Genomic DNA, 21,898 nt, shown 5'->3' with positions numbered 1-21,898 from the left:
GCAAGTGTCGAGAGCGAGAGCTCACTCTCCTGCGGAAGTGGGGGCCATTTGTCTAAAGGGTTTTCGTTGTCTTCAGAGTGTTGATGTTCGTCCCACAACGACTCCCCATACACTGTGGATTCCGGTAAGGAGGGGCGAGGTACTTACTCCTGCCGACAGACAGACCCACACCTGTCAGCCATCAATCACTTCTCATTTGACCCGGGGCATTTCACTCCCCTCACACACAAACGCCGCCACCAGTTCCCTGCGAGACTTCATCCGCTACACACGCGTCATACAGCTCCATGTCATGGAAAGGCGAAGCTCTACAGCATGCATGAAATGCGGAGTGTTTTATATTCCATCACCGAATCAAGTGTGTCGACTGCAATGCGCAAGCTGTGAAAAACCGCCCCTAGGACATTACGACATCAAATGCAAGCGATGTCAGCAGATTTTCTGTGATAACCGTGAGTGATATTCATATTTAATATTCCACAGTTCATTTTATGGCATCCACAGGTGAAATATCGCGTGTAAACTACTATAGTGTGAGAATATTAACTCATTCGGGCTATTACATTCCACACAGTTAAATATGTTCATTCCAATTTCAGTTTACAAAACCGTGAAGTGTCCTTATTGCTCACCTGCCCCGCGAGGAGGTCATCGCCGGAATGAAACTTCACATAAACGTAGGTAGCATATAAAATACACTTCTCGTATCTGTATTTCATCCACTTGCAAGCGAACACTCATGCATAATAAACATATTTTCCCCATTCACCCATGTTGAATATCATTTGTTCCATTTCAGGTTATAATCCACACCTCAATCGACGGAGTGAACAGATCGACGCCATCGAGCCTATACCCCATTCCTCACACATTGAGCTAAGGAGAGCACATCTCACTCACCAGGAGTCACAGCCCCTTCATCAAGGTCAGCCACGCCGCCAGATGGAGGGCTACGAGACCATATCTCATCCTGGTAACACGATGTTACGGATTCATACCCACTCACCTGCTCAACCCCTTCACCAGGACATAAGTAAGTTATTACTGTCTGATTTCAGTCTATTTCCTAAACATATTAATTCCCACGAGTCTGTTCCCTAGCCTCATAATATATATATATATATATATATATATATATATATATATATATATATATATATATATATATATATATATATATATATATATATACACTTTCATTCTTTCTAGAGATATATATGCTTCATTCTTTCTAGAGATAATATGTTTTTCTTTTTTTTACAGACGACACACCGCTGTGCATAGATTTGGCATCCAGCGACAGCTGCAGCAGTGGCAGTGAGAGTGACACAGCAGGGCGGACAGTAGCCACTTCCAGCTCTCACAGGGAGGGGAGGACTCGTTCACGCCCTCACTCAACCCCCCGTTCCTCCCCCAGCCCCATACCCCAATCAATCAGCGACAGCAATGACAGCAACAGCAGCATCAGCAGCAACAGCCATAGTGATGAGAATCGTACCATTTTCATCTCAGACAGTGACTCAGACGACAGCTCAGCAGACCGTGACCTTGACCCGCCAGCATCTGTCAATTCTGACTTGTTAGCACCGTCTGGCGTAATAGCTGACCCAGCGGTCTCACCCATTCATCTCGGAGGGGGTGGGTTATCACCACCCCCCACCCCTCCCAGCCCCCTCCCTTCACCCCTGCCACCTCTTTCCCCCTCTCCTCCACCTGCCCTAGAAATTCAACCCCTGCTACTGGATCGAATTGATAACTATAACGGCACCTTTGTCCGGCTTTCATTCTCCATACCAGAACATGTTAACACCTCCCCAGGAGTATATCTGAGAACATACAGGGATTTTTTCATTAATGAGGTTCGATCCCTTTTCTCCACACAACACCCATTCCTCCTAATTTACCCAGACATCACTCTAATTGTGCGAAATTTAAATGTACAACAAGACGGGGAGGATAATCTATTGGATCCTATAAATAACGACGGCTTTCCCATACGAGGTGAGGGGCAAAGAATTACTCTAGAGGAAGTAGAAACTCTTATTGATTTTTGGGCTGATGAATTGACAGAGAAAATATCCCAGTATCTGGAAGCGAAGGAAGGCTCCAACGTCTTGGTTGAGCGACTCACCGGGTTTTACATTAACTGTGGTCAGATCGAACATCCGATAAGATTAGGCTCGCATGTAGACTATCCTGAAGGCCTGCGTGGAAAGCAGTTGGTTTTCAATCCAGAGGGAGAGGCTGATATTTGCCTTATGCAGTGTGTTGCTGCTTATAAATGTTTAGCTAATGGGATGCGACTAGGTAATATCCGCGCTAGATCTGTGAATGCTAGTTGGTGTCTCAGACACATGAAATGGCCAGCTGATGTCAATTCTGCAGTAACATTCGAGGATATTCACAAGGTAGAGAAAATGAATAAAGTCAGTATATTCATCTATTCACTAGAAAGAGATGAAAATGCTAGACGACAACAACGACACTACATTACACTAGCTAGGAAGGGAAGAGGAGGATATACAGATGTCATACCACTGCTGATGTTGGAAGCTCAACACTTAGTATTAATTAAGGATTTTAACCAATATGTACGTAATATGCGCAGCAATCCAGATCGCATCCCAAGTCATCACAGCTTCTGTCACTGTTGTTTGATATCACTCCCAGCAGATAGCATGCAGAGTCATGAAAGTACATGCAAAGTACATCAAACTCTCAAATTCTACCCACCAGAGAGGAAGATTACTTTCCGTAACTATGGACGGGGATATGGTCCTAGTCACGTGCTTTTATGACATTGAGTGCATGTTAGACCGCTCGAACCCTAAGGGAATGATAGAAACACGTCACAACGCAGTGGCGTATGCGTACATCATCATTGACAGACAGAAGAATATTGTTGAGAAAGATACTTATTTGGGTAAAGATGCGGCTAATCACTTTGTAACCACGCTAGAAGCGTCATGGACACGAATCAAGAAGGGGCTAGTATCCTATGAACTTCACATGTCTCAGCAACAGCAGGCAATATTTGAGACAAAAACAGCCTGTGAACTCTGTGATGAACCTTTTAACGGGGAAGATGTAATCAAAGTCCGTCATCACGACCACACAGTAAGATTCCACAATTATCAAGCAGCTTACTGTGATAGATGTAATTTGCAATGTATAAATTCATACAAGTTCCTATACACATTTTCACACAACGCTTCCTATGATTTAGGAGTAATCTTAAACGAGATGAGAGATAGACCAGGAAGTGAAATAGATATATTAGCCAAGGATGGATTTAAATTTATGAAAGTTGATGTGAACAACTTAAGATTTTTGGATAGTTTAGCCCTTCTCAACGGCTTGCTAGGAAGAATAGCCAAGGATCACATCGATAGTGGGAAACCTACCACATTCACTTTGGCTATGTTAAAAGGGGTAAATAAAGCGGCCATCCCAAAACTGCTCACGGGTAAACAATCATTCTGCTATGATTATTTATCCTCTATGTCTGTGTAAGATGAACCACACCTTCCTTCTCGTGATAAGTTTTACAATACACTAAAAGACGAAGAGTTGTCAGAAACAGATTATAAACAAGCCTTAGAAATTTTTGATTTGGCTAAATGTCGCAACATAGGGGAGTATCTACTCCTTTACCTCAAAGTGGACACAGGATTGCTAGCTGATGTGTTCACAGTCTGGCGAGACACCATGCTTGCTCTCTACAAATTAGACATTTCACACTACATTTCTTTACCCTCATTTGCTTGGGATGCGTTCTTGCTTAAATCGAAAGTTCAACTTGATGTTGTGTCTGACCCAATGTTATATGATTTACTTCGTCGGAATCTCCGAGGTGGGTTCACCAGTGTAACGAGACAGTACATGAATGTGGAGAACAGGCACACAGGCTTAGATCTAGGGGAAGATAGTAGCTACATCATTTACTTAGATTTTAATAGTCTTTACGGGGCGTGTATGACTGAACTGCTCCCTCGTGGTGGGATTCGGAAACTGACACATGATGAGCGTGACGTACTGCTGGAGCAAGGTTTGGAGAATATCCCATGTGATGGGTCCAAGGGATATTGGGTGTTGTGTGATACACTGCAGGCCCGACCTGAGGTGGCTAGGTATACAGATGAACTGCCCCTAGTTCTTTCACATACATGCATTACTGAGGAACACATTTCACCCTACAGTAAGAATATTCTTACAGAAGAAAGTCGTGGACTGCCTAAAAACAACACTAAATTAATCGCTTCTCATCTTCCTCAGAAAGACTACCTCGTTAGTCTGGACTTGTTACAGTTGCTCATGCGCATTGGATTAGAAGTAGCTAAAGTTCACGACATCTACGAATTCGAGCAGGAGAGTTACCTTAAAGACTTCATTGAAACCAATGTTCGTGAACGAGCCAGTACCAAATGCGCGATAAAAAAAAAGGCTTTCAAACTCGTATCAAACTCTATATATGGAAAGAGTCTCACAGATGTATCTAAATATGGGAACAAACACTATTTGGTCACAGATCGTAGTCATTTCCTGAAACATGCTCGAAACCCATTCTTCAAGCGGAGTCTTTTGTTAAGTAAGGATCGTGTGATATGTACTATCAAGCAGAAGTCTCTCTTAGTCAACACTCCTACGTATCTGGGTTACCATATACTTCAAATTGCTAAGAGGCGACTCTATGAGTTCTGGTATGATGTTGTCAAACCTGCGTATGGGGATAAAGCGAGTCTGTTATATACAGACACAGACTCTTTCATCATTAAACTGGACTGTCAGGATGTGTTTGAAGAGTTGAATAAGTCTCCTCTCTTCGACTGTATGGATTTTAGCAATTTTAATGACACACATCCATCCTACTCTAAAGCGCGAGAAGGTGAACTAGGATTGCTCAAGTCTGAAATAGGCTCTAAGATTATTAACCAGTTAATTGCTCTCAGACCTAAAACATATTCGTTCACCACACATGATGGGGAGCACACTTGTAAGTGTAAGGGCGTACCTTACCATCTACAAGAGAAACTCTCACATGACTCATTTCAACACACTCTTGAAACAAACACTTCAATCAGGTATGTGTCGAGATCTATACGCAACGTGCAAGGAAAGATTTGTACATGTCGCAGTACCTGCAGAGGATTGTCAGCATTTGACGATAAACGCTACATTTTAAGCCCCACAGTCCCTAGCGTATGGTCATCCTGATATTCCCAATAACAATGATGATGAGATGGATGTAGAAGTGGGAGAGGAGCAGGAGCTGGAAAAAGTGATTATGGAGGAGGAGGAAGTAGAGCAAGCACAGAGACTCTACCCAATATTCCGTCCCTGGAGCAAACGCGATGCTACAGCTCAGAAACAATTCAACCCTCGCTAGATTTTATGTTGTACAATTGTTAGGTAGTATTAAGATGGATGCCCCATATGACTAGAACTTTGTATACTAAATGAATAGGATGTTTAATATTATTGTTTGTGAACTGTAAGAACTATGATTAGTTTTAAAAATATGCTGTTTAATATTATTGTTTGTGAACTGTAAGAACTATGCTGTTTAATATCATTGTTTGTGAACTGTAAGAACGATGTTTAGTTTAAAAAATGTTGTTGCTGTACATAAAATATGTGAATAAACACCTATAAATGACTATGTTTGTATAAATACCACCTCAGTTCCTTAGTTTTTAGCAGTCTTAACAAAGCATTAATCATGGATAGTTCCTATGATATAATCCATGCGGAACATCTAGATATTTTCAGAGAACCATCTCGTGTTATTATTGCTGGTTATTCAAACAGCGGAAAATCCTACTTGTGCAGTAAACTTGTAAGGAAGTATCAACACAAGTTCTCCTCAATAATCATATGCGGAGGAGGTTACTCTGAATTACGATCAGATCCACAAATTAAAGGGAAGCTGATCGAGCATTCAACCATTATTGATCCTGTGGAAGAGCGAGTATATAATGACTCGCATATCTTAGTAATCTACGACGACCTTTTTACAGAGTCTGCGAATTCAAAAATCGTATCAGACATGTTTACTAGGGGCAGACATTTCACGGTTTCCGTCATATTGATTACTCAAAATATATTTTTTCCTGGTAAATATTCGAGGAATATTAGTTTAAATGCTTCTCATTTCATATTGGTTAAATCACGAGACCTGTCACAAATTGAAACACTCGGACGACAAATATTTGGGAAAGTGGATTCAAAGAAATTTGTAGAGTTATATAAGCAAGTTATTAGCCAGCCCTACGGCTATTTGCTAGTAGATCTGGGGTCGAACACTCCATCTACGATAACATTACGCGGTAATATTGTTCACGAACCGCCCTATGAGATAGTTTACCAATGGTGAGCAAGAAAGATGTACTGGAACGAGTATATAACGATCCCTCATCTAGCGGAGGGCTTGGAGGGGTACAGAGATTGTATAAGGCCGCCAAATTAATTAACTCTAGTATAACTCTAGCCGATGTAAAGGACTATCTGAAAAGCTCTGACTCCTATACCTTGCATTATTTACAACCACATAAATTCCCTCGGCGTCGGGTGTTAAGCCCTAAACCACGACTATTTCAAGCTATAGACTTGGCCGAGATGAGTTTATTGGACAAACATAATGATGGAGTGAAATATTTACTCGTATGCGTAGATATTTTCTCCAGGTACGCCCAAGTAGTACCCTTACGCGCTAAGGATGGGAAAAGCACCACTAATGCTCTAGCTTTAATTCTAGATTCACCTCATTCTCAGGGAGTGCGCAAAATTAATTCTGATCGAGGTGGAGAATTTTATAACGCCGCTATGAAAAAAATGCTGGCAGCAAGGAAAGTACGGTTATATAGTGTATTTTCTCAGGAGACTAAAGCTTCAATCGCTGAGCGGTTCATACGTACTTTAAAAGGTAAACTTTACAAGTTTATGACGGCGCGCAACACTTTAAAATACATGCAGGCTCTACCAGATATTGTGAAAACATATAATTTAACCCCACACAGAGGATTGAAGGGGAAGACACCTGCGGAGGTGCACGCTCTATCCTCGCTCAGCGAACACGCCAAACAATTTGATTTAATGTATAAAAGTCCGAGCAAATCAAAGAGAGCTGTCATTCATCGATTGAGTGTTGGTGATACAGTACGCATCACGCTATCTGATCGCATTTCCAAGTTTAAGAAAGGGTTTAAGCAGCAGAACACCCGCGAGATCTTTACAGTTACACGTATTGATCGGAGACAACCCATCCCTTTATACTTTCTAAAAGATCTGAATGGGGAAAAAATTGATGGTGGCTTCTATAAACAAGAATTAACACCAACACATTTGCCTCAAACCTTTAACATTGAGAAGGTATTGGGACAACGCAGTGTCTCTGGCAAACTCCAGTATAAAGTTCGGTACGCAGGTTATGATCGATCATTCGATCAATGGATTGATGCTGCTGAGATATTACATTTATAATGAAGAAGCCCTTAGTTTATAAATACAAGGAATTGATCCAACTATTATCAAAACTTCAGTATTCCTCGAGAAAGCAGTTGATTGAAAAATTGAAGAAACCACATATAAATTGTCTATCAGAAATTTTTAATAACTTTTAAAAAAAAAAATTGCCCGTGCCTGACAAGGTCGTTAAAAAGTTGAAAAAATATAAATTGCTTATTCGGTCACTAGCCTGTAAGAAACCTTCTGTGTCAACTAAGAAACAGATATTAACCAGCAAACGAGGAGGCAGTATTTTATCCATTATTTTACCGATTGCGGCTAGTTTAATTATACGGTTGTTCAGTAAGTAAGTAAAATGAAAGCCTTTTATCTCGTACCGCGTAAAATAGTGGACAACCGGAAAGCTGCACACAGCCCTGCTTACCCCACTGTGAAAGCGGTTGCTCGTCATCTTACTGTCAAACCACCTCCTCCTCCTCCTCAGCTGCATACCAACCCTTCCATAAAACATTTAATAGATTTGAAGTTGAAAGTGAGAGATCACGAATATGCGAGATCCTTGCTAAACCATTATGATGCTACCGGAATCGTTCGTTGGGATCTGAATGGAAATGTATTGGCTCCAGTATCTGGCATACATATAATTAATGACATTATACATAAAATGACTGTGCTTAAATCTGTTTTTTTACCGGATAAACTCCCCATTGCTCAACTGTTTTTCACACTAACATCTACATCGCGAGATTTATTCCGTAATACTACGGCAAGCAGTCAAGTGTATGAACCTCCGTCTGTTAAGAGAAAGGCAACTGTCAAGATTGATCCTCACAGTAAAAGGAAAGCTTCCTGGATCGTATATTAGCAGGTGAGTGTATATAAATGTGCATGTAATGTGTAGATGGCTTTACTAGACAAAAAGCAGTCTAAGGAGATAGAGCGATGGACACTCACGTGATATACGCCACCAGTGTATCAGATACGCATTTATTCCCCTATAACATCCCCGCATCTTTCCAAAATCGATTGTTTAACCACCTAGAATTAGATCCCAGGAGGAGTTATGAAATGTGTCTACAAAAATTACTCCTCCCCACTTCCCACTACGTTATTAAGCGTGATAATCCCGAGGCATATATACGTGTAGGCGTTACGTATGAGAAAGTGAGCGAGGGGAAATACATGCATTCAAAGCATTTATTATCATCTGATGTTTTAGCCGGAACTATAAAAGAAATTAATACCACGATTAATACAGAAATAGAGGCCATATTTTCAAGTAATGCTAAACTGAGTTTTTTAGGAAAGTCATTAAAACAATTTTCAGCTAAATATGGAACGCATTTTATTAAATATGATTCTTCCTCCAATCGAAACAAGTTCACTACTGTGATTAGTGATGAGAATATTAGCTCTGCAACGGGCCATAAAAACATCAGTAGAGTTACATTATCATTTGGAACTGCTTTTGGGAAAGTGTTGGGCGTAGTTCCAGAAATAGAATATGACATATTCGCAAAACGTCAGTATACCTCGAGTGTACTTAACACATGCCTATTCCCGCCAATGCCTAGAGGAGGAGTTGATATTCTGTGTGTTTATTGCGATAGAATCTCTTCTACTAGATATGGAAACCAGTCTGTAAATATTTTGGATGTAATCTCCCTAAATGGAAGTGATAACACCAACTATAAAAAACTATATGTGCGTCTTAACACTAACATGATAGACAGCGTCAGCATCACTATTAGGGATCAAGATGGTAACCCAATACATTTCGATGAACGTGGGTGCACCATAGCAGTCTTGCATGTACGCCCCGTTGCAGGAGGTATATAACACCAATGCTTTCCCGCCACTCCTCATTCGTCTGAAACAAGTGGAGAAATGCGTGTCCACTTTATTCCCCCCTCTGTTGAGGAATTATACATTCTGTTAACCCCTCCTAGAGGTGGTGGAACTGATGATATACGGATTTTCAACAGCAGTACACGTTATACGCGAGGAGGAGGAATATTCTCCTTTTTAAGCGGAATAGCGCGTCGAGCAGCGCCCTTTATCATGAGGACTCTGGCCCCGGCTGCGCTTAGCTTGGGGCAGAACGTACTAGACGACATTAATAATGACAAACAAACTTTCAAACAATCTCTTAAGAAACGCGGAATTGAAACATTGAAAGGAGTAGGGAAGCAAATGATAGGCGGAAGAGTGCAGAAAAAGAATAAACAAACAAAAAAATTAGTAAACATCAAACGTTTTACTAAAGCGAAATATAATGATGTGTTGTCATAACTTCTTCTCACTCGGTTGGTGTTGTCTAAAGCGCGAACATGGCCGGATATAACGCTCTGGGCCTCCAGGTGCCATTAGAACATTATACAGCTGCAGTTAGTGAAGCCTTTCCTAAAGTATTTTCCCCTCGATTGGTAGAATCAACAATTGCCAGCAGACAAACGGTGGATGTATTACCTGTGAATTCTGGGGTCAATAATAAGTTTACAGACACTTATCTGGAATTCATCATCAAGGGAGTGAATGGTCAACTGGTGGATTTATCATCTATAGCTTTGGAGTTGACTATTGATCTAACCGAAGAAGATGGAATAACGCCTTTAGGAGATGCTAAAAACGCATCGTTGGTGAATGGATTATCGCAAACTCTATTCAAATCCGCTATTGTGTATTTAAACGAAACAGTAGTTGAAACCAGCTCATTATTCTCATTCTGGTCATACGTAAAGTTATTATCTACGATTTCTGGTTGTAAGGCTAACCGCTATGATAAACTGTCACAGTTTTTTAACCGAGTCGATCCTGGTAAAATTGAAGCTGGTTATTTCACTAATGCCTCGGCTAGTGAGAAGCAACGGATGACTGATATGAAAACGAGTGGCGTGAATACATGTTTTAAACTAATGCTGGATGTCACATCCGTTAGTGAATACGTTTTGGATAATGTGGACATCAGGGTGAGGCTCGAACTTCAACCTGATAAGTGGCTTATATTCAGCGATAATGAACATGCTAATTTTAAATATAATATCAAGTCTACACGTCTATGGGTGGATCGGGTATTGCCATACCCTGAAGGATTAGTAGCAGTTAATAAAGCCATGGTGCAGAACAACTCTCCTATTACGTATACTTTTAATAAAACATTATACAAAACGTATATATTGGGCACAGGTCAGCGCTCTATAACAATGGACCAGCCGTGGGGGACTGTTATACCAGAACATTTATATATGATCATCCTTGATATGGAGGCGGTGTCTGGTGCATATAATCGCAACCCGCTTTATTTGGAAAACTGCTAGCTTAGTAAAGTATTAATATCACAGAATAGCTCTAATATTGTCAATATTGGGTGTGACTTCCCTCATAACTGCGCCAAGTTGTATTACACAGCATTACAAGCCTTAGGCTTTGATAAAGACAATATATTATCTTATGACACATATGTGAATGGTGGAACCATACTGGCCTTTAATTTACAACCCGAGGATATAGATGACACCATACCGATTGAAAAAAGTGGTAATCTGAGGATCGCTTTGGAATTTAAACGCGGAGTAGCTAGAAATAAAGTCATTCTAGTTTACGGGTCTACAACAGGTGTGATCAGCATTAACGCGGATCGTCGCGTTATTTGCGATACGCGAGGATAAAATACTAATATGAATTGTTTGGAAATAAATGAGGCTATCAGAAGTAATTTAGGTGATAAGGTGGACTATCTAGGATGTTTCCTAGCTGATGACGTACGGAAAATACTGACAAAAATACATAAAAAAAGACCTGTGGTGTTCATAATGAAGACTCTGGACTCGGGTTCTCGTAATAAAATGGGTCATTGGATAACATTCTATGTAAATAAGGATGAAGGTAGAAGCGAGATAGATATACTAGACAACTATGCCAATCCTGCAATAGGATCTTATTCAAGATATTTCGAAGAGTTTATGTCTTACTTCCAAGACTATACCCTATATATTATGAAGAAAAGGATTCAATCCTTGAATAGTTACTTCTGTGGGAATTACGCCGTTTATTTTGCATATCATTTTTGCAGACTAGGCCTAGAGGCCGCCCTGCTTCACTTTGATGAAGCGTTTAAATATGGTCATTTTCGCAAGAATGATGAAAAAGTGTTGAAATTCAATTACGCTCAGATGAAAATGCCTGTGTGTAAGCAAACATTCTGCTTAAACGGTAGTGATGCTGAGTGTGAAACGCTGTGTGACGAAGTTGGTTAGGATGATAGTGCGGTGAGTAATACTTTATGTTAGGATTGAATGATGAACATAATAATGTCTGTATTTATGTTTACATTATTGTCAACAACGAAACTTATAACCTTTTCCCCTTTCTACAGATTGACTGATTGACTAGCGTGACGGGAAGGATCGTTTTAGTGGATGAATGACTCACAATTGGTCTGTCTACTACCTGATCCCGTTCTGCAGATTGGTTGGTTGACTAGCGTGACGGGAAGGTTCGATGGACTGAATGAAAGCCTTTCTCCATCTGTCTGCTAGCTAAACCACCAAGAAGAAGTCTTATTATTATTATTATTGTTGTTGTAAATCGCTTAAGTGTTAATAAAGAAATAAATTTATATAATGTGTTTACTTTTCCCTCGTTATTGCTCTCACCATGTTGATCACGTTGCGATATAGCTTACACATACTAAAGAGAATGCACGGAACAATGGTTGATGGTATGGGAGCAGGTGGGGATGAGGGGTGGGAGTGATTGATTGATGGCTGACAGGTGTGGGTCTGTCTGTCGGCAGGAGTAAGTACCTCGCCCCTCCTTACCGGAATCCACAGTGTATGGGGAGTCGTCGTGGGACGAACATCAACACTCTGAAGACAACGAAAACCCTTTAGACAAATGGCCCCCACTTCCGCAGGAGAGTGAGCTCTCGCTCTCGACACTTGCGACTTCCTGTAAGGGGGAGCTAATGGACCTCCTGGCGTTCCTCTCAGGTACTGGGGTTCTCCTCTCCCTCCCCCCTCCCCAAACATCCTCTACTCACGATCATCAAACTATTATCATTAAGTCTATGACAATCTCCTTCCTCATATTACACTCTTATCCATGTATTTTCATACGTCTTCCCAGAAATTCCCTTTGTGTCTAGAGCGAGGGGCTGCACCTGCTCACCCGCCACTGAAGACCGCCTCCGACACGCGCCAAACTTCCGGGAAATTCCCATCCCAAACCCCCTGTGACTAGACACCCGCGCTGCGACGACGACCGCGCGCACCACCTGGCACTCATCAACATAACTTACTCTCTTTCATGACCACTTACCCAAACACAGGACGCTCGCACGCGTCCGAAACGCGCCAAACTTCCGGGAAATTCCCCCAAAACCCTGTGTGACTACACCCCTGCGCAACACCTGTCGGAGTGCCACCTGGCAGGTGCCGCGCGCGTCGTCGTAGTCCTCAACCACACTACTGCGTTCCAGAGTCTCTATTTAACTACAGTCTTGAGTATATATCATTAATCTTCACTTATATTGATCATCAGTCAATATCAATGTTCATCAATCATTCTAAGTGATATTGACTATCATCATCGCCCTTACCACTGCGAACATCACTAGGGGCCTGACAGCTGAGTGGACAGCACTGCGGATTTGTAATCCTAGAGGCCCGGGTTCGATCCCCGGTGGAGGCGGAAACAAATGGGCAGTGTTTCTTTCACCCTGATGTTCCTGCTCACCTAACAGTAAATAGGTACAAGGAAGTTAGACAGCTGGTACGGGCTGCTTTCTGGGGGTGTGTAACAAAATGGAGGCCTGGTGGAGGACCGGGCCGCGGGGACGCTGAGTCCCGAAATGATCTGAACATAACCTCAAGATGGATCCTTATTATGGAAATAACTATCATTGTCATCACAATCATCATCATGATTGTTATTAAGCAAGAGGCGAGCAGTTTACCTTGGGGAAGTGTTTCATTAGGCGCGGAAGAGGGAGTCGAACCCACATTACTTGTAGCCGAGTCTGGAGGCTCTAGTCTCGGAACCTTTTCATTAGACCGGGGAAGATGCCCCTTTTTTTCCCTCTTCTTTTCCTATTCTGAGTATCGTCGTGCGCGTTCTTATTTGTGCCTGCAGGATGGTGCTTCAGCTTTTGGGCTCCGTCTTTCCAGCCATTGGTCGTGTACTGCAAGTTCTATCATATATGTGGTTGTTGAATATTCTGCAATTCGGAACAAAAGTTGCAAGTAGCACGGGCTATGGTGAGCCCGTAGTGGACTTGCTATCATATTTATAGGTTAGTTATTTGTCACGCCTTTCTTCAGTCAAAGGAGAATTTTATGACATTTGTATTGCTTGTGTGTGTGTGTGTGTGTGTGTGTACTCACCTATTTGTACTCACCTATTTGTGCTTGCGGGGGTTGTGCTTTGGCTCTTTGGTCCCGCCTCTCAACTGTCAATCAACTGGTGTACAGATTCCTGAGCCTACTGGGCTCTATCATATCTACATTTAAAACTGTGTATGGAGTCAGCCTCCACCACATCACTGCCTAATGCATTCCATCCGTTAACTACTCTGACACTAAAAAAGTTCCTTCTAACGTCTCTGTGGCTCATGTGAGTACTCAGTTTCCACCTGTGTCCCCTTGTTCGCGTCCCACCAGTGTTGAATAGTTTATCCTTGTTTACCCGGTCGATTCCTCTGAGGATTTTGTAGGTTGTGATCATGTCTCCCCTTACTCTTCTGTCTTCCAGTGTCGTAAGGTGCATTTCCCGCAGCCTTTCCTCGTAACTCATGCCTCTTAGTTCTGGGACTAGTCTAGTGGCATACCTTTGGACTTTTTCCAGCTTCGTCTTGTGCTTGACAAGGTACGGGCTCCATGCTGGGGCCGCATACTCCAGGATTGGTCTTACATATGTGGTGTACAAGATTCTGAATGATTCCTTACACAGGTTCCTGAACGCTGTTCTGATGTTAGCCAGCCTCGCATATGCCGCAGACGTTATTCTTTTTATGTGGGCTTCAGGAGACAGGTTTGGTGTGATATCAACTCCTAGATCTTTCTCTCTGTTCGTTTCATTAAGTACTTCATCTCCTATTCTGTATCCTGTGTTTGGCCTCCTATTTCCACCACCTAGTTTCATTACTTTGCATTTACTCGGGTTGAACTTCAACAGCCATTTGTTGGACCATTCACTCAGTCTGTCTAGGTCATCTTGTAGCCTCCTACTATCGTCCTCAGTTTCAATCCTCCTCATAATTTTTGCATCATCGGCAAACATTGAGAGAAACGATTCTATACCCTCTGGAAGATCATTTACATATATCAGAAACAGTATAGGTCCAAGGACTGACCCCTGCGGTACTCCACTCGTAACGTCTCGCCAATCTGAGACCTCACCCCTCACACTGACTCGTTGTCTCCTGTTACTTAGGTACTCCTGTATCCAACGGAGTACCTTCCCTTTCACTCCAGCCTGCATCTCCAGTTTTTTCACTAGCCTCTTGTGTGGCACTGTGTCAAAGGCTTTCTGACAATCCAAAAATATGCAGTCTGCCCACCCTTCTCTTTCTTGCCTTATTTTGCCTGGTCGTAGAATTCAAGTAACCCTGTGAGGCAGGACCTGCCATCCCTGAATCCATGTTGATGCTGTGTTACAAAGTTCTTTCGCTCCAGATGTTCCACTAGCTTTCTTCGCACAATCGCCTCCATCAACTTGCATGGTATGCAGGTTAGGGACACTGGTCTGTAATTCAGTGCCTCCTGTCTATCCCCTTTCTTGTATATCGGGACTACGTTAGCTGTTTTCCAAATTTCTGGCAGTTCCCCTGTTGCCAGTGATTTGTTATACACCATGGAGAGCGGGAGGCACAGTTCTTCTGCTCCTTCCTTTAGTATCCAAGGGGAGATTCCATCTGGACCTATAGCCTTTGTCACATCCAATTCTAGTAAACACTTCCTTACTTCCCCGCTGGTAATCTCAAACTCTTCCAGTGGTTCCTGGTTAGCTATTCTCTCTCTTATCTCTGGGATTTCTCCTTGCTCCAAGGTGAAGACCTCCTGGAATTTCTTATTCAGTTCCTCACACACTTCCTTGTCGTTTGTAGTGAATCCTTCTGCCCCTAACCTTAATTTCATAACCTGTTCCTTTACTGTTGTTTTTCTCCTGATGTGGCTATGCAGCAATTTAGGCTGAGTCTTTGCCTTGCTTGCGATGTCATTTTCGTATTGTCTTTCTGCCTCTCTTCTCATCCTAACATATTCATTCCTGGCATTCTGGTATCTTTCTCTGCTCTCCAGTGTCCTGTTATTCCTATAGTTTCTCCATGCCCTTTTACTTTGCTGCTTAGCTAGCCTACATCTCTGATTAAACCATGGGTTTCTCATCTTCATTTCACTGTTTTCCTTTTGGACTGGGACAAACTTGTTTGCTGCATCCTTGCATTTTTGCGTGATGTATTCCATCATATCTTGGGCCGTCTTTTCCCTGAGCTCTGTTTCCCATGCTATATCTGCAAGGCATTTTCATATCTCCTCATAGTTTCCCTTTCGGTATGCTAACCTTTTGGTTTCGGTATCCCTTCTCGAGTTCAATAACCCTTCTTCAATCAGGTACTCAAACACCAATACACTGTGGTCGCTCATTCCTACTGGGTCCTCAAAACTGATTTCTCTTATCTCAGAGTCGTTCAGGGTGAAAACCAGGTCGAGTCTCGCTGGTTCGTCGTTTCCTCTCATCCTTGTGGGTTCACTGACATGCTGGGTTAAGAAGTTTCTAGTCGCCACCTCCAGTAGTTTGGCTCTCCACGTATCCTCGCCTCCATGCGGTTCCTTGTTCTCCCAATCAATCCTGCCGTGATTGAAGTCCCCCATGATGAGCAGGTGGGATCTATTTCTACAGGCAGAAGAGGCTGCCCTCTCAATTATAGTGTTAACTGCCATGTTGTTGCTTTCGTACTCTTGACTGGGTCTTTTGTCATTTGGTGGAGGATTATATATTACTGCTACTACTATCCTTGGTCCTCCCATTGTCATGGTGCCTGCTATGTAGTCTCTGAAACCCTCACAGCCCGGGATAGCCATCTCCTTAAAACTCCATTCCTTTCTCATGAGTAGGGCCACTCCTCCTCCTCCCCTACCTTCCCTCTCTTTCCTTATTATTGTGTACTCCTGGGGAAACACGGCATTCGTTATGATTCCAGAGAGTTTTGTTTCAGTGAGTCCAATTACATCTGGGTTCACTTCTTGTGCTCTTTCCCTTAGTTCACTTGCCTTGCTTGTGATCCCATCTATGTTCGAGTACATTGCCCTGAAACTAACTCTCTTCTGCTTCTCCTCTGGGGAGGACCTGTGGGGTCTGGGGTGAGCGGGAGCTGGGAGGATCTGGTATGGGGAGACTGGTGGAGGAGGAAGGGCTTGGGGGGGTAGGGGGTAGGGGGAGGGTAGGGGGAGTGGGTGAGGGGGGGAGGGGGAGGGTAGGGGGAGTGGGTGAGGGGGGAAGGGTTGGGGGGGTGGGTTTTGGGGGCGCAATAAAGTGGGGAGGGCTTGGGGGGCGTGGGGGGAAAGGGAAGGCTGAGGTGGTTGAGGAAGAGGGGAGGGTTTTGGGGAGTGGTGGAGAGGGGAAGGCTTAGGTGGGGTGGGGGAGAGTGGGGAGCTTAGGGGGGTGGGGGAGAATGGAGGGCTTGTGGGTGGGAGGGACGGAAGGGCATGTGGGAGAAGGGAGGGCTTGGGGGATGGGGGAGAAGGGAGGTCCTGGGGGGAGGGGGGAGTGGGAGGAGGGGGGTGAGTGGGAGGAGAGGGGTGCCTTAGGTGGGTACTTAGTGGGGGGCTGACAGGGGTTGGGGCAGGTAGGGTGTCTGTTGGGTGGAATGAGGGGGTGGTGCCGCACTCCCTGTGGCTAATACACTGTTTGAGGAGGGTTCCCCGTTTCCCTCTGGGATTGTAGGGATCGGGGGTGTGGCTCCCTGATTCCTTTCTCTCTCCCTGCGCTCCTTCCTCGCGTCTGCTGCTTGCATTCCCTCTTCCCTTGTCATATCCCTCTGCAAGAATACTCTTTTGAACTTCTCTCCACTTGCTAGACAGCACTTCCTTTCTAATAATTCCTCTTTCGCGATTTCGCTCATGAAAACCACCTTTATCATTCGGTCTCTGTCCTTGTTGTACTTTCCAAGCCTGAAAACCTTTTCAACATTTCGCTCAGCTCCCTCCATCCTTACCTCTTTAAGGATCTCTTTAATCATGTTTTTGTCCTTGTCTCTCCGCTCCTTTGGTCTGGTTCCTGTTTGCTCCTTAATGCCTGCTACTACTACTGCTCTATTTCTCTCTATCAGCCGGCTGGTACATCTAGCCGCTTCCTGAGAGGAAGCCACTTCCATGGCAACTTCCTTCACGGCAGACCTAGCTTCAGGGCTCGTTTTAAGTATTTCAGCAAATGAGAGCTGAGGTGTGGAGGTCCCCTCCACAGTAGCATTCCTGTCTCCCTGAGGCGCAGGTTGTGTCTGGTATTGTGGAGAAGTCTCCTTCAGGCTTCTTATCTCCTCCTTTGCTTCCCTTAGTTCATCCTACAGGTTGGCAACTGTCTCCCTCATTAACCTCAGTTCTTCACTGAATTCCTCCCACATTTGCTGGAATACTCCCTTCATCCCGGCTTCCTGTTCCACCCCTTCCTCTGAAATTGTTCCAGCCGCGATTGACATCCTGCGTGGAAGCCCGAGTTCGTGTCCCATCCATGTTTTGCCCGATAGAGAGAGAGAGAGGGAGAGAGAGAGAGAGAGAGAGAGAGAGAGAGAGAGAGAGAGAGAGAGAGAGAGAGAGAGAGAGAGAGAGAGAGAGAGAGAGAGAGAGAGAGAGAGAGAGAGAGAGAGAGAGAGAGAGAGAGAGAGAGAGAGAGAGAGAGAGAGAGAGAGAGAGAGAGAGAGAGAGAGAGAGAGAGAGAGAGAGAGAGAGAGAGAGAGAGAGAGAGAGGGGGGAGAGAGAGGGAGAGAGAGGGAGAGAGAGGGAGAGAGAGAGAGAGGGAGGGAGAGAGAGAGAGGGAGAGAGAGGGAGAGAGAGAGAGGGAGAGAGAGGGAGAGAGAGAGAGAGGGAGAGAGAGAGAGAGAGGGAGAGAGAGAGAGAGGGAGAGAGAGAGAGGGAGAGAGAGAGAGAGGGAGAGGGAGAGAGAGAGAGAGGGAGAGAGAGAGAGGGAGAGAGAGAGAGAGGGAGAGGGAGAGAGAGGGAGAGAGAGGGAGAGGGAGAGAGAGAGAGGGGGAGAGGGAGAGGGAGAGGGAGAGAGAGAGAGAGAGAGAGAGAGAGAGAGAGAGAGAGAGAGAGAGAGAGAGAGAGAGAGAGAGAGAGAGAGAGAGAGAGAGAGAGAGAGAGAGAGAGAGAGAGAGAGAGAGAGAGAGAGAGAGGGAGAGAGAGAGAGAGAGAGAGAGAGAGAGAGAGAAGAGAGAGAGAGAGAGAGAGAGAGAGAGAGAGAGAGAGAGAGAGAGAGAGAGAGAGAGAGAGAGAGAGAGAGAGAGAGAGAGAGAGAGAGAGAGAGAGAGAGAGAGAGAGAGAGAGAGGAGACAGAGAGAGGGGGGGTAGGGAGGTAGGTGTGTTTGAGTGTGTATTGAAGGGGGGGAGGAGGTGGGAGAGAGGAAGGGGATAGCGAGGGTGTGTGGGGATGGCGAGGGTGTATGGGGGGATTATAGAGGGACTGTTACATGCATATGGTCGGGAGGCAGCGTGTTTACAGTCTCTGCTCTGTTGGGAGGGGGTGGGGGTTAGTGAGTTGTCTCCGTGTAGGTAGAGCGGAGTGTTTTTCACACTTTTGTGTCAGAAACTAGTTCCCACATGAGCCTCCCATTTCCCTTGATATTCGTTTCAGTTTGTTACCTTATATCCAAGACTAACTATTAAAAAGCAATAACACTGTACACCAATTGACTGACTGACTTTGTGAGAGGCTTTACCTTACCGCCAATTTCAAAACCCGTAGCACAAACAGGTGTTAAGTACTGTTGACATTGGTGGGTAGGCCTGCTGTCTCCATCCACGCCGCTGCCAGGCGTAGGTCCCTCCAACTTGTCACTATATATCTCCAGTATTCTGCTCCTTAATCCTCTTAGCACTGATATAGTTCAATGCCACACGTTTAGAATCACTTCTTCACTATCCTATTCACTATTTGTTATGATCTTCACTATCACATCTAGTTGTGTACACTCTGACCATCAGTGGCCCACGTGCTTGTCCTGGCACAGATGTTGTACCCCTGATCTTGTCTAATATGCACTATCGGACACTATCCATAAGTTTTCTAGTTTCAAAGTGGTGTGTTGCACTTTGTATTATCACTGAACACCGAATTTTCCGTGTATCCCTCTGATGTCCCGAGATATGAAGCCTTATTAACGAGCGCGGCCAACGGCGACTCGGCACCCTCCCTCCCTTACGACTCGACACACACACACACACTGTGTGTGTGTGTGTGTGTGTGTGTGTGTGTACTCACCTATTTGTACTCACATATTTGTGCTTGCAGGATCGAGCATTGGCTCTTGGATCCCGCCTTTCCAGCCATCAGTTGTTTACAGCAATGACTCCTGTCCCATTTCCCTATCATACCTAATTTTAAATGTATGAATAGAGTTTGCTTCCACAACCTGCTCCCCAAGTGCATTCCATTTTTCCACTACTCTCACGCTAAAAGAAAACTTCCTAACATCTCTGTGACTCATCTGAGTTTCCAGTTTCCACCCATATCCCCTCGTTCTGTTATTATTACCTGTGAACATTTCATCTATTTCCACTTTGTCATTTCCCCTGAGTATTTTATATGTCCCTATCATATCTCCTCTCTCCCTTCTTTTCTCTAGTTCCGTAAGGTTCAGTTCCCTCAGACGCATATCCCATCCCTCGTAACTCTGGGACAAGCCTCGTCGCAAACCTCTGAACCTTCTCCAGTTTCCTTATGTGTTTCTTCAGGTGGGGGGCTCCATGATGGCGCGGCATACTCTAAGACTGGTTTCATGTAGGCAGTGTAAAGCGCTTTAAAAGCCTCCTCACTTAAGTTTCTGACTGAAGTTCTTATTTTCGCCAGTGTAGAGTACGCTGCTGTCGTTATCCTATTTATATGTGCCTCAGGAGTTAGAATAGGGGTCACATCCACTCCCAGGTCTCTTTCTCGAATCGTTACAGGTAGGCAGTTCCCCTTCATTGTGTACTGTCCCTTTGGTCGTCTATCACCTGATCCCATTTCCATAACTTTACATTTACTGGTGTTGAACTCCAGTAGCCATTTCCCTGACCATCTCTGCAACCTGTTTAAGTCCTCTTGGAGGATCCTACAATCCTCATCTGTCACAACTCTTCTCATTAATTTTGCGTCATCTGCAAACATTGACATGTATGATTTCACTCCTGTAAACATATCATTTACGTAAATTAGAAAGAGGATTGGTCCCAGCACCGATCCTTGAGGTACTCCACTTGTTACTGTTCGCCAGTCCGACTTTTCGCCCCTTACCATTACCCTCTGGCTCCTTCCTGTTAGGTAGTTCTTCACCCATACTAGGGCCTTTCCGCTTACTCCTGCCTGCCTCTCAAGTTTGTATAGCAGTCTCATGTGCGGTACCGTATCAAAGGCCTTTTGGCAGTCAAGAAATATGCAGTCTGCCCAGCCTTCTCTGTCCTGCCTTATCCTTGTTACTTTATCATAGAATTCTAAAAGGTTTGTTAGGCATGATTTCCCTGTCCAGAACCCATGTTGGTGCTTGTTTACAAACCCAATGCTCTCCAGGTGTTCAACAAGTCTTAGCCTAATTATTCTTTCAAGTATTTTGCAGGGGATGCTTGTCAGTGATACGGGTCTGTAGTTAAGTGCCTCCTCCCTATCACCTTTTTTGAAAATCGGTACGACATTTGCCTCCTTCCAGCAACTGGGCAATTCTCCCGACATAAGTGACTCATTAAAGATCATTGCCAGAGGCACGCTGAGAGCCTGCGCTGCCTCTTTAAGTATCCACGGTGATACTTTGTCTGGTCCAACAGCTTTATTTGCATCCAGTGTTGTCAACTGTTTCATTACATCCTCTGCTGTCACCTCTATATCTGATAGTCTTTCATCTTGGGTAATCTCTTCTAACAAAGGGAGCTGCTCAGGCTCGGTTGTGAACACTCCATGGAATTTTGCATTCAGTACCTCGCAGATTTCCTTGTCGCTTTCTATATATGCCCCTTCTGTTTTCCTCAGTCTTGTCACTTGGTCATTTACCGACATCTTCCTTCTTATATGGCTATGTAGTAATTTTGGTTGCTTTTTCGCTTTGACTGCAATATCATTCTCATAATTTCTTTCCGACACTCGTCTTATGTTAATGTAATCATTCCTAGCTCTGTTACATCTAATCCTGTTGTCCTCTGTCCTTTGTCTTCTGTACTTCCTCCACTCCCTCCTGCTTCTCACCTTTGCTTCC

The 21,898-nt window shown here is 44.0% G+C and overlaps 1 protein-coding gene across 1 annotated transcript in view; it reads left to right on the top strand.

Moving 5' to 3' along the window:
* LOC138370878 (germ cell nuclear acidic protein-like) overlaps positions 1-21,898 on the top strand; it is a 54,361-nt gene that overhangs the window by 27,323 nt on the left and 5,140 nt on the right. The window contains exons 3-5 of the mRNA XM_069335507.1: positions 800-1,033; positions 2,960-3,027; positions 5,192-5,299. Coding sequence (XP_069191608.1) covers positions 800-1,033; positions 2,960-3,027; positions 5,192-5,299 — 410 coding nt within the window. The remainder of the gene's footprint in view (positions 1-799; positions 1,034-2,959; positions 3,028-5,191; positions 5,300-21,898) is intronic.

The sequence above is a fragment of the Procambarus clarkii genome, chromosome 4 (assembly GCF_040958095.1).
Source record: "Procambarus clarkii isolate CNS0578487 chromosome 4, FALCON_Pclarkii_2.0, whole genome shotgun sequence".
Taxonomy (NCBI): domain Eukaryota; kingdom Metazoa; phylum Arthropoda; class Malacostraca; order Decapoda; family Cambaridae; genus Procambarus; species Procambarus clarkii.
The sequence above is the reverse complement of the archived record's forward strand: the minus strand, read 5'-3'. Positions and strand labels throughout refer to the sequence as shown.